Source organism: Diadema setosum, chromosome 16 (genome assembly GCF_964275005.1).
Source record: "Diadema setosum chromosome 16, eeDiaSeto1, whole genome shotgun sequence".
NCBI lineage: Eukaryota > Metazoa > Echinodermata > Echinoidea > Diadematoida > Diadematidae > Diadema > Diadema setosum.
The window spans coordinates 30031366-30043916 of NC_092700.1; the positions used below are offsets into that span (position 1 = coordinate 30031366).

Here is a 12551-nt window from a genome sequence, read left to right on the forward strand (position 1 = left end):
ACCTAATAAAACCGGTTTTTGTTAAGTTCTGCAAAAGTCTTGTGCTTGCTGGGTAAGGCCTATTTGACAGCAGTCACAATAGTAAAAGTGTCCATTTACTACTAGATAGGGTGGCAGTTTCCAAATAGAAAGGTGTATTTTGAAAAATTATATTATCATCAATTTTGCAGATAACAATGAAGGCTGATATTTTTAAATTGTTACTTTTTTTTTACAAATGATACCTAATATAATTGGACAACCAACACCATAAAAAGAAAGAAATTGATCAAGTACTCGTAACTAAATAAAGACCATGACAAATACCACCCGACTATGCTGTTACTATACCGATTTTATCACGTCCCCCAAAACAACATGTCTCATCTTGTGTTTATTTCTGTGTCATGAGTGCGTAAACAAAAATGTTAGAAGAATGTGCCATGAGTTTGACATTTGTGTTATCCGTGTATATTGTTTAAAAATCAAAATGAAGAGGGAATGAACGAATAAATAAATTAGACATAACATGACCGAGGTTATTTTTAGCGAAATGGTGGTATTGCTTTTGCTTAAAACAACAAAAAGAAGAAGAAACAGGTCACCAGTTGTTGAAGGCGGTGCTCCAGTTGTTTGTGGCGGAGCAGCTGTGGTAGTCGGTGGTCCAGAGGTGGTACCTGGTGGTGCAGCAGTTGTACCAGGAGGCCCGGCTGTTGTGCCTGGTGGTGCAGCAGTTGTTCCTGGAGGCCCAGCTGTTGTGCCTGGTGGTCCACTTGTAGTGCCTGGTGGTGCAGCAGTTGTTCCTGGAGGCCCGGCTGTTGTGCCTGGTGGTGCAGCAGTTGTTCCTGGAGGCCCAGCTGTTGTTCCTGGTGGTGCAGCAGTTGTTCCTGGAGGCCCAGCTGTTGTGCCTGGTGGTCCACTTGTAGTGCCTGGTGGTGCAGCAGTTGTTCCAGGAGGCCCGGCTGTTGTGCCTGGTGGTGCAGCAGTTGTTCCAGGAGGCCCGGCTGTTGTGCCTGGTGGTGCAGCAGTTGTACCAGGAGGCCCGGCTGTTGTGCCTGGTGGTCCAGCAGTTGTTCCAGGAGGCCCAGCTGTTGTGCCTGGTGGTCCACTTGTAGTGCCTGGTGGTGCAGCAGTTGTTCCTGGAGGACCAGATGTTGTGCCTGGTGGTGCAGCAGTCGTTCCTGGAGGCCCACTTGTAGTGCCTGGTGGTGCAGCAGTTGTTTCCGGAGGTGCTCGTGTCGAACATGTGACTTGGGGTATCAAAGCACAGCAAAGCAAGCGCACTTTGTAGTTACGACATCTAGGTAGTCCCGGTAGGTTCTTACATATCAGACCTCTCAAATCGCATATTGCTCCATCATCAGTTTCATTGGCAAATTCGTCAGTGTCGACTGTCCGGCATTCTATATCCTCTGGAGTAGCACAGTTGTCAGGATATTGTGGGAATTGCTGAATATCTGACACCAATTCAGTCTCTCCATCAGCGTCGCTCGCTATTTGGCTTCCACTCTCACCATCAAACCAAATTGACCAGGCGCACACTTTGATCCATTGTTCAACGCACTCTGTGTACAGGAGAGACATAGAATTTTTTTTCAAATCAGTGTTCTATTTCAGTTTTACTTGTGCAGAAGATATCTCTTTTGTAACTTTCTGCAATAAGCCTGACACACAAATATCCTCACTATCAAAGAGCATCATTAAGTTTACAGCAACCATCCCGGAGTTGAAAGGGAATTTAATAATAATAATAATAATAATAGCTGGTTTTTATATAGCGCATTTCACACTTAAGTGTCTCAATGCGCTTTACAGACTATTATTACCCCGGTCACTGGATACATTATTTCCAACCAGCACTAAACAGTGCTCATTCTCCACTCCCTGGGGAGCATTCCAGCCAGTCGCATCCATTTTACAGGCGCGCACATGCTGATCAACCACTTAACCATTTAACCATTCATTAGTGGAACTTTTCAAACAATATTTGCTTCTTGTGAAAATATATTGTCCTATTCCACTATTTCTAAGCACTCGATGAAAATGATGCACGTCACTGTGGCAAAATCATTAACGTTACGTTTTACCTCTCGGGAATTCATGTGTTTTGTCTTTTCTTTTATTTTGTGATAACCATAATATAAGAATAACTTTCGTGTATAGCACCATCACAATCCCCGTTCACAGTCGCACATTTTCTGAGCGTTCTTGGAACATTCCAACATGAATAATAATATGGACATTTTATCATTAGGTTTTCAGAACGACATTTTGCGGAAGGGTTTCTACGTAGAGCATACCTCGTCAAAATCCTTTGTGGACATTAATAAATGACGAAGACGTAGCGGACCTAATAAAACCGGTTTTTCTTTTTCAGTTCTGACAAGTTTTCTGCTTACTGGGTATGGCCTATTTGACAGCAGTCACCATACCAAAAGTGTCCATTTACTATTAGATATAGAGTGGCAGTTTCCAAATACAAAGTTGTATTATGAAAAATTGTATCATCATTTGCAGATAACTATGAAGGCCGATGTTTTTAAATTGTCTCAATTTGTGCAAATGATATCTAATATAATTGGGCAAGCACCACCATGAAAAGAAAGAAATCGATCGAGTAATCATAACTAAATAAAGACCATGACAAGTACCACTCGACTATGCTGTTACTATACCGATTTTATCACATCAAAAAAGTCTCATCTTGTATTTATTTCTCCGTCATCAGTGCGTACACGAAAAGGTTAGAAGAATGTACCATTGTTTTGACGCTTGTGTTATCTGTGTATATTGTTTAAAAAAAAATGAAGAGGGAATGAAAGAATAAATAGTTAAGACATAACATGACCGAGGTTATTTTTAGCGAAATGGTGGTATTGCTTTTGCTTAAAACAACAAAAAGAAGAAGAAACAGGTCACCAGTTGTTGAAGGCGGTGCTCCAGTTGTTTGTGGCGGAGCAGCTGTGGTAGTCGGTGGTCCAGAGGTGGTACCTGGTGGTGCGGCAGTTGTACCAGGAGGACCGGCTGTTGTGCCTGGTGGTGCAGCAGTCGTTCCTGGAGGCCCAGCTGTTGTGCCTGGTGGTCCACTTGTAGTGCCTGGTGGTGCAGCAGTTGTACCAGGAGGCCCGGCTGTTGTGCCTGGTGGTGCAGCAGTTGTTCCTGGAGGCGCAGCTGTTGTTCCTGGTGGTCCAGCAGTTGTTCCTGGAGGCCCAGCTGTTGTGCCTGGTGGTCCACTTGTAGTGCCTGGTGGTGCAGCAGTTGTTCCTGGAGGACCAGACGTTGTGCCTGGTGGTCCACTTGTAGTGCCTGGTGGTGCAGCAGTCGTTCCTGGAGGCCCAGCTGTTGTGCCTGGTGGTCCACTTGTAGTGCTTGGTGGTGCAGCAGTTGTTCCAGGAGGCCCGGCTGTTGTGCCTGGTGGTGCAGCAGTTGTACCAGGAGGCCCGGCTGTTGTGCCTGGCGGTCCACTTGTAGTGCTTGGTGGTGCAGCAGTTGTTCCTGGAGGCCCGGCTGTTGTGCCTGGTGGTCCAGCAGTTGTTCCTGGAGGCGCAGCTGTTGTTCCTGGTGGTCCAGCAGTTGTTCCTGGAGGCCCAGCTGTTGTGCCTGGTGGTCCACTTGTAGTGCCTGGTGGTGCAGCAGTTGTTCCTGGAGGACCAGATGTTGTGCCTGGTGGTCCACTTGTAGTGCCTGGTGGTGCAGCAGTCGTTCCTGGAGGCCCAGTTGTTGTGCCTGGTGGTCCACTTGTAGTGCCTGGTGGTGCAGCAGTTGTACCAGGAGGCCCGGCTGTTGTGCCTGGTGGTGCAGCAGTTGTTCCAGGAGGCCCGGCTGTTGTGCCTGGTGGTGCAGCAGTTGTTCCAGGAGGTGCTCGTGTCGAACATGTGACTTGGGGTATCAAAGCACAGCAAAGCAAGCGAACTTTGTAGTTACGACATCTGGGTAATCCCGGTAGGTTCTTACATATCAGTCCTCTCAAATCGCATATTGCTCCATCGTCAGTTTCATTGGCAAATTCGTCAGTGTCGACTGTCCGGCATTCTATATCCTCTGGGGTAGCACAGTTGTCAGGATATTGTGGGAAGTGCTGAATATCTGACACCAATTCAGTCTCTCCATCAGCGTCGCTCGCTATTTGGCTTCCACTCTCACCATCAAACCAAATTGACCAGGCGCACACTTTGATCCATTGTTCAACGCACTCTGTATACAGGAGAGACATAGAATTTTTTTTCAAATCAGTGTTCTATTTCAGTTTTACTTATGTAGAAGATTTCTCTTTTGTAACTTTCTGCAATAAGCCTGACACACAAAGATCCTGATTAACAAAGAGCATCACTAAGTTTACAGAAACCACCCCGGAGTTGAAAGAGAATTTAACCATTCATTAACGGATCGTTTCGGACAGTATTCATTTCTAGTGAAAGCATATCGCTCTATCACCTTTTTTCTACGCACTCGATGAAAATGATGCACGTTACTTTGACAAAATCATTAACGTCACGTTTTAACTCTGGGGAATTCATGTGTTTTATCTTTTCTTTTTCTTTGTGATAACCATAATATCAGAATAACTTTCGTGTAGTTCCATCACAATCCCCGCTCACAATCGCACATTTTCTGGGCGTTCTTGGAACATTCCAACATGAATAATATGGACACTTTGTCAAAACGTTTTCAGAACGACATTTTGCGGAAGGGTTTGTACGTAGAGCATACCTAATCAAAATCCCTTGTGGACGTTAACAAGGAGCTTTAGGTTTGACGCGCGAACGTTCAGAGGGGAAAAAAAAACATGTTCTGAGCATGCGCAGAATCGCACGTCAAGTCAATCTATTTTTTAGCTTGCGTCGCCCGAGTTTTTCACTACGCGTACTGGGCTATTTTTACGTCCCCACAGTTTGCAACGTAGAGAACTACTTCATGCACAGATCATATGGGGGGGGGGGGGCATTTTACTTTTTATACGTTGCGTCCCAGCGGAGTCTAAAGCTGCTTTTCAACGCGACGCAGGGGAGAGGAGAACGTCCAGCGCACTCGTCATCCTAAACGTCCGCGCGTCAAAATCTAAAGCTCCCTATTAAATGAAGAAGACGCAGCGGACCTAATGAAATTGGGTTTTTTTAAGTTCTGAAAAAAAATTGTGCTTGCTTTTGTAAGATTTGTAAGATTTTATTGACTCTATCGACTCTCTCTTGGGGTATGAGAGTACAAACATATTTACAATATATGAATACAAAAATATGTGTGATAATGTACATGTACATGTGAAATTAACAGATATAAATAAACATGTTTACAAAACAAGGCGTAAAGGACGTTTAACTACTCTACACTACGTGTACACACATTCACATCTACTTTACTTTCTACAAAACTACTGTCTTTCTTATTTGGTTTTGAAGAAAACTGAAACATAATCATTCTTACAAATTTGACTATTTTTTTTTTCAATGGCAAGCATTAGCTGAATTGAATAGTTTGGCAATATGTAATGCACTTGGTTAACTGGCCGTAAAGCTACTTGGTAAATACAATAGTCTATCTTTGTGGAAAAAGGGACAAACAAAAAAAATAATGAAATTCATCCCCTATATCTGCAGATGAACATTTAGTACAATGCAATTCATCTGTCAGGCTTGCATCAAACCTGCCCTTATTAACGGGTGACCCATTAGATCGACATCTGAATTTACTAAAAGTAATATAATCTTTCTTACACAAGACTTGTAAATACTTCTCAAACACCAAATTATCCTTAAACATTCTATAATTTGTACAAATTCTATTTGACCATGTGGCTGCTCTCCACTCTTGACTAAACATATAAAAAAAAAAATCTAACTTTTGTCTCCTTGTAAATGCAGTAGAAATTTGAAAATTGTGCATGAGTGTTTGGTTTCTTTTTCCTTAACTAATCTCAACCAGAATCCAATCATTCGACATTTAATATGGTTCAAAATTACTCCACGTCCAGTTTCACCATAAACCATACAATCAGGAGTACATTTATTCACAAGTAAAACTTTTCTCAAGAATTTCCTATGGAAAATTTCAATTTGGTCTATGTACCCATACCCCCAGACTTCACAACCATAGAGTAAAACAGGTAAAACAAGATGATCAAATAGATGGCACTGTGTGTCCACAGAGAGCTGTAACTTTTTAGCCTTGACCAACATGCTATAAGGTGCTTTTCTAGTTTGTGTGACTTGTTTAGAAATTGCCCTTTTAAAACTACCATTATGACTGAATTTAACTCCATGGTACACAAAGTCATCTATAACCTCAAGTGAATCACCAGCATAAACAAATTCAGAAATTCTTCTAACCTTCCCACGGGAAAATAAATATCAATTTTAGTCTTGCTAGCATTAACAGTCAAGCGCCATGTCTGACAATAACTATCTACAGCATCAAGAGCCTTATGCAACTCCTCCGGAGTTTCTGCTAAAATTATTGTATCATCTGCATAAAGTAAACAAGACAGATTTAAAGCTTTTTTAACATTATCAGAATCCAGGTGGTCAGAAATCCCACTTTCCAAATATTTCAGTCCACCATATGATTTTCTAATGTATTCTTGAAAATCATTCAGATAAATGGCAAATAAAAGTGGGGAAAGGTTTTCACCCTGTCGTACACCGGTGTTGCAAGTAAAAAAACTCTGACATCTCCCCCCCCCCCCCCGACCGCCACACATGATTTAGCACTTTCATAAAATGTTCCTAATGACAGTAAACGGTTTACCCCTAATTCCCATCTTCAACATTTTGTACCATAAAGATGATCTATCAATTAGATCAAATGCTTTCTTGTAATCAGTAAATACACAGTATAAGCGTTTTTATTTTGCAGATAAACATCAATTATAGTCTTCAAAACAAAAATATTATCAATTGTAGAATAATTAGAACGAAAGCCAGCCTGCTCTTTACATAACATATTAGCTGCTTCGAAAAATTCTGAGATTCGATGATTCAAAATGGAAGTTAAAAGTTTTCCGAGACACCTGTGAAGAGTTATTCTTCTATATTTATCAGGATTTGTGTCTATACCCTTATTTTTAAAAATAGGAATGATGATTCCTATGCAACATTCAGTTGGAATACCACTGTCTGGTACCACATTAAAGAACTTTACCAACACATGAAGCATCTCTACGGGACAATTCTTAAGGAATTCATTTCTATTGAAATCTTTTCCACAGGCTTTTTAATTTTTAAGTTTCTTAACCATTAGTGCCACTTCTTCCAAAGTGACTGGGCCATCCAAGGAACCATTTTTTGCCTCAAAAAATTCTGAAGTACTATCTTCCAGACCTGTGGGATTGTCATCTTGGCTATTACCTAAACGACTAAAATTATTAACAAAATCCCCTAATGAAACATTTCCTATTTTCTTTACCTTGCGTTCATTATTACTGTTGAGTAATTGCCAATATTCTTTCGGATTGGATGCCTGTAATGAACGGAGAGATTCATTAAAATCTCTATGAAATGTCCTTCTTTTATGTCTTAACCCTATTCCCACGGGGGGGGGGGAGGCCATTTTGCCCCCCCCCCCCCCGACGTTTCGCGTGATTATTCCGCAACGCGTGATGCTCTCGCCGCGACATTTTACGACTTTTCTTTTCAAGTATCGCGCAACTTTTGAGACCAAATTTGTCGCTCCCGGGCATACCATTTTGAAGCCACGTCCCTTTCAAAAAATTCGTCGACCAAAAAATTGCTTAAAAACATGATTTTGTGTACAAATCCAATGGAAATTGTGTTTTTGCAATTAATTCATAAAAAATAAATATTTTTACTTTCAATGGCTGATAATGATTTATTTTAGCCTGATTATGCTTTAAAAATTTTCTGCGACAAATTTTTACAAAAAACAACAAAAACAAAAAGTTAAAAAACAAGGAAATACATAAGAAAGTAAATAAACAATAAAATACATAGAAATAATTATGAAGCTGAATTTTTGCTTCAATATTATTGTTGTGGATATTGAAAAGAATATGTTCACCAAAAATTAGAAGTCTTGGAGCTTTGTTTTTTTATTTATAGCCAAAAAGTTACTTTTGCATACATTAGCATAAATTAATTAATATAAAATACATAAATTAAAGATTGAAAAATCTAACTATAATGTCTTGTAGATTACATTGGCCTCTACCTTAGTGCAAATTTTCGCGAGGATCGCGAGATATCTGAAGGGGGGCCAAAAAGCCCCCCCCCCCCCCGGTGGTTTCAAGTCCCTCAAAAAACCCGGTGGGGTTAGGGTTAATAAATTCTTATAAAGCTGTCTTATAGATTCATAATGATTCAATAGACAAGTAGCTCTTGAACTGCCCAGAAATTCAAGATTCCTCTTTAATCGATTTTTAACATTCAAATACTCCTGCCGGGCAGCTCTGCATTCTAGATTAAACCAAGGTTGATGGTTGTTTTTATCCTTATTGAAAGTCTCATTTGTGTTTACACTATTACGAGATTGTCTCCACTTACAAATGCCAACATCTTGTGCAACATTGATGAACATATCGCATAGTAACAAAAATCAATACCATCTTGATTTGCATTCCCATCTAAACATTCCACATTTTCACACATTAGCTCAGCCGAATCCTTGATTTTCTGTTTAACCATATTCTGACTGGGGGAGGGGGGGGGGTCAAATTGACCCCCCCCCCTCAACATTTCACGCTACGATGATTCCGCAACGCGCAAAGATTTTGCCGCGTCGTTTCATGACTTTTTTCATTGAAGTCTCCCGCATATTTTGAGACCAAATCTGCGACGTCCGGGTACACCGTTCTGAAGTTATGTAATGTTTTGCATATGCATGTCAACCTGAAAACGACTCAAATTCATGAAATCGTGTGCAAATCCAATGCAAATTGTGGGGTTTTTTTAATTGATATAAATTAGATTATTTCAACTTTTAACCATTGAAATTAATCAATTCTAATGTAGATAAGCTTGAAAAAGTGCCTGCAACAAATTTTGGGAAAAAAAATAGAAAACAAAAGGTCGAAAAAACAATAAAATACATAATTAACAAAACAATAAAAAAAAACTAATTTTGATTGTGCTATTTTTTTGCATGAAAATTGTTGGATGTGTCTTGAGGAACTCTGACACAAAAATTTAGCAATCCTTCAGTCTTTTTAATAGAGTTATAGGTGAAAATATGATTTCATGCGTAATTTACATAATTAATTCATTAAAAATAGAAAACCAATATTTTCATATTGCATGACCATGTAATCTTGTAGTTGGCATCCAGCTCTATCTTCAGGCAAAATTTTGCGGCGATCGCGAGATTGGCGGCCGAGATCTGAAGGGGGGGGGGGGGTCAAATTGACCCCCCCCCCCATAAAAACTTGGTCTCAAATAGCCCAGTATACTGCAGCGCTGTCACTGTTCCACTGGAATATCAAATAACGCTGCTGGGCAAGGCTTATTTGACAGCAGTCACCATAGTAAAAGTGTCCACTTACTACTAGATAGGGTGGCAGTTTCCAAATAGAAAGTTGTATTTTGAAAAATTGTATCATCATTTGTAGGTAACAATGAAGGCCGATGTTTTCAAATTGTTACTATTTTTGCAAATGATATCTAATATAATTGGGCAACCAACACCATGAAAAGAAAGAAATCGATCAAGTACTCATAAACTAAATAAAGTACATGACAAGTACCACTCGACTATGCTGTTACTATACCGATTTTATCACCTCCCCCAAAACAATATATCTCATCTTGTGTGTCATATATGAGTGCGTACACGAAAATGTTATAGGAATGTACCCTTGTCTTGACGTTTGTGTTATCCGTGTATATTGTTTAAAAATGAAAATGAAGCGGGCATGAACGAATGAACAAATGTGACCGTGCACCACAAAACAAACAAAAAGTCGCACCCCTTGCTTTTACGTGATGACTCAAAACAGGTGAAATGGGTCAACTATGTCAATCTTGAGTTTTTCATATTTTCTGAAAGAGCTGTCTTTCTGCTACATTAATCTTTAGTTTGGGATCATTACAAGAATGGGAAAGTATGTTTTCAGCAGTTTTTCTACAGCCCCTTTTGGGGGGAGAGTATAGAATGATCAGTTTAGTATCCAGAGGCCCCTTTTCGTTTCTTGAAATGCTTTGGACACTCTTCACTTCCAAGTCCAATAACTTCTGAAAGGATAATGCTACTGGTTTGTAAGTTGGCATTAATCATGGACAGAATGTGTCAATAGAACATGCTAAATTTCAGCTTAATCTGATAATCTCTTCATTGTTGTTGCTCCGGTGGTTGACATCCTGTGTTTTGTCCCTGTCATCGCCCAGCTAGCGCGGCTTGGTGAAAGATTAAGAGCATGAAAAGACCCTGTACTTCAGAGCCTCTTTTCTCAGTTCACACATTTTCAGAGTGTGTACTTTCTTTCCAGTATTTAGGTAGGTTAGGGGAGTCTATTTGAATTGAGTTATGCATCATTTGAAAGCTTAGAGTCTGCTCTTTCAGAATCTCCCATTAACTAAAAATCAATATGTGGTGACTTTTATTAATTTTGTGATGCAGGGTCACAAATAAGGCATAACATTACTGAGGTTATTTTTAGCGAAATGATAGTATTGCTTTTGCTGAAAAAAAGAAGAAGAAAAATGTTACCGGTTGTTGAAGGCGGTGCTCCAGTTGTTTCTGGCGGAGCAGCTGTGGTAGTCGGAGGTCCAGAAGTGGTAACTGGTGGTACAGCAGTTGTACCAGGAGGACCAGCTGTTGTGCCTGGTGGTGCAGCAGTTGTTCCAGGAGGCCCAGCTGTTGTGCCTGGTGGTCCACTTGTAGTGCCTGGTGGTGCAGCAGTTGTTCCAGGCGGTCCAGCTGTAGTGCCTGGTGGTGCAGCAGTTGTACCAGGAGGCCCGGCTGTTGTGCCTGGTGGTGCAGCAGTTGTTCCAGGAGGCCCAGCCGTTGTGCCTGGTGGTCCACTTGTAGTGCCTGGTGGTGCAGCAGTTGTACCAGGAGGCCCGGCTGTTGTGCCTGGTGGTCCAGCAGTTGTTCCAGGAGGCCCAGCTGTTGTGCCTGGTGGTCCACTTGTAGTGCCTGGTGGTGCAGCAGTTGTACCGGGAGGCCCGGCTGTTGTGCCTGGTGGTGCAGCAGTTGTTCCAGGAGGCCCAGCTGTTGTGCCTGGTGGTCCACTTGTAGTGCCTGGTGGTGCAGCAGTTGTTCCAGGAGGCCCAGCTGTTGTGCCTGGTGGCCCACTTGTAGTGCCTGGTGGTGCAGCAGTTGTACCAGGAGGCCCGGCTGTTGTGCCTGGTGGTGCAGCAGTTGTTCCAGGAGGCCCAGCTGTTGTGCCTGGTGGTCCACTTGTAGTGCCTGGTGGTGCAGCAGTTGTTCCAGGAGGCCCGGCTGTTGTGCCTGGTGGTGCAGCAGTTGTTTCCGGAGGTGCTCGTGTCGAACATGTGACTTGGGGTATCAAAGCACAGCAAAGCAGGCGAACTTTGTAGTTACGACATCTGGGTAGTCCCGGTAGGTTCTTACATATCAGTCCTCTCAAATCGCATATAGCTCCATCGTCAGTTTCATTGACAAATTCGTCAGTGTCGACTGTCCGGCATTCTATATCCTCTGGGGTAGCACAGTTGTCAGGATATTGTGGGAAGTGCTGAATATCTGACACCAATTCAGTCTCTCCATCAGCGTCGCTCGCTATTTGGCTTCCACTCTCACCATCAAACCAAATTGACCAGGCGCACACTTTGATCCATTGTTCAACGCACTCTGTGTACAGGACAGACATAGATTTTTTTTTTCAAAACAGTGTTCTATTTCAGGTTTACTTTTGTAGAAGATTTCTCTTTTGTAATTTTCTGCAATAACCCTGACACACAAAGATCCTGATTAACAAAGAGCATCACTAAGTTTTCAGCAACCATCCCGAAGTTGAAAGGGAATTTAACCATTCATTAGTGGAACGTTTCGGACCATATTCATTTCTTGTGAAAACATATTGTTCTATCTCCCTATTTCCACGCACTCGAGGAAAATGATGCACGTCATTTTGGCAATATCATTAACGTTACGTTTTAACTCTCGTGAATTCATGTTTTCTCTTTTCTTCTGTTTTTCGATAGTCATAATATCACAATAAGTTTCGTGTAGCACCATCACAATCCGCGCTCAAAATCGCACATTTTCTGAGCGTTCCTTGAACATTCCAACATGAATGATATGAAGTTTTGTCAAAACGTTTCAGAACGCCGTTTTGCGGAAGGGTTTCTACGTAATAAAAAACGTTTAAAATGGACGTGAAAAACCAATAAAAAAACCCTAACATTTTGGGGGACTAAAATTGAATAATACATACCTTAATTAGGCCTACTAAGGTATGAAAATCCCTCTTCATGACCCACTTTGATATTGTAAATAACTAAACAATTACATAATTACATTTTTTGACACAGTTTGAAAGTTCGAACCCAGCATAAGTACTTGAGATTTTAAAGTCTTTCTAGCTATTTTCACTAGTTTTCAAATGTGAGATTTCCTTACTTGAATATCCATAAATATGCATAAATATTGACAATATAGAAACC

At 41.2% G+C, this 12551-nt stretch overlaps 1 protein-coding gene across 1 annotated transcript in view; it reads right to left on the bottom strand.

Moving 5' to 3' along the window:
- LOC140239810 (uncharacterized) overlaps positions 1 to 12551 on the bottom strand; it is a 100318-nt gene that overhangs the window by 20435 nt on the left and 67332 nt on the right. Inside the window, exons 36-39 of the mRNA XM_072319632.1 lie at positions 10630 to 11736; positions 2899 to 4173; positions 1140 to 1544; positions 585 to 1076 (exon numbers count right to left, since the gene is read on the bottom strand). Coding sequence (XP_072175733.1) covers positions 585 to 1076; positions 1140 to 1544; positions 2899 to 4173; positions 10630 to 11736 — 3279 coding nt within the window. The remainder of the gene's footprint in view (positions 1 to 584; positions 1077 to 1139; positions 1545 to 2898; positions 4174 to 10629; positions 11737 to 12551) is intronic.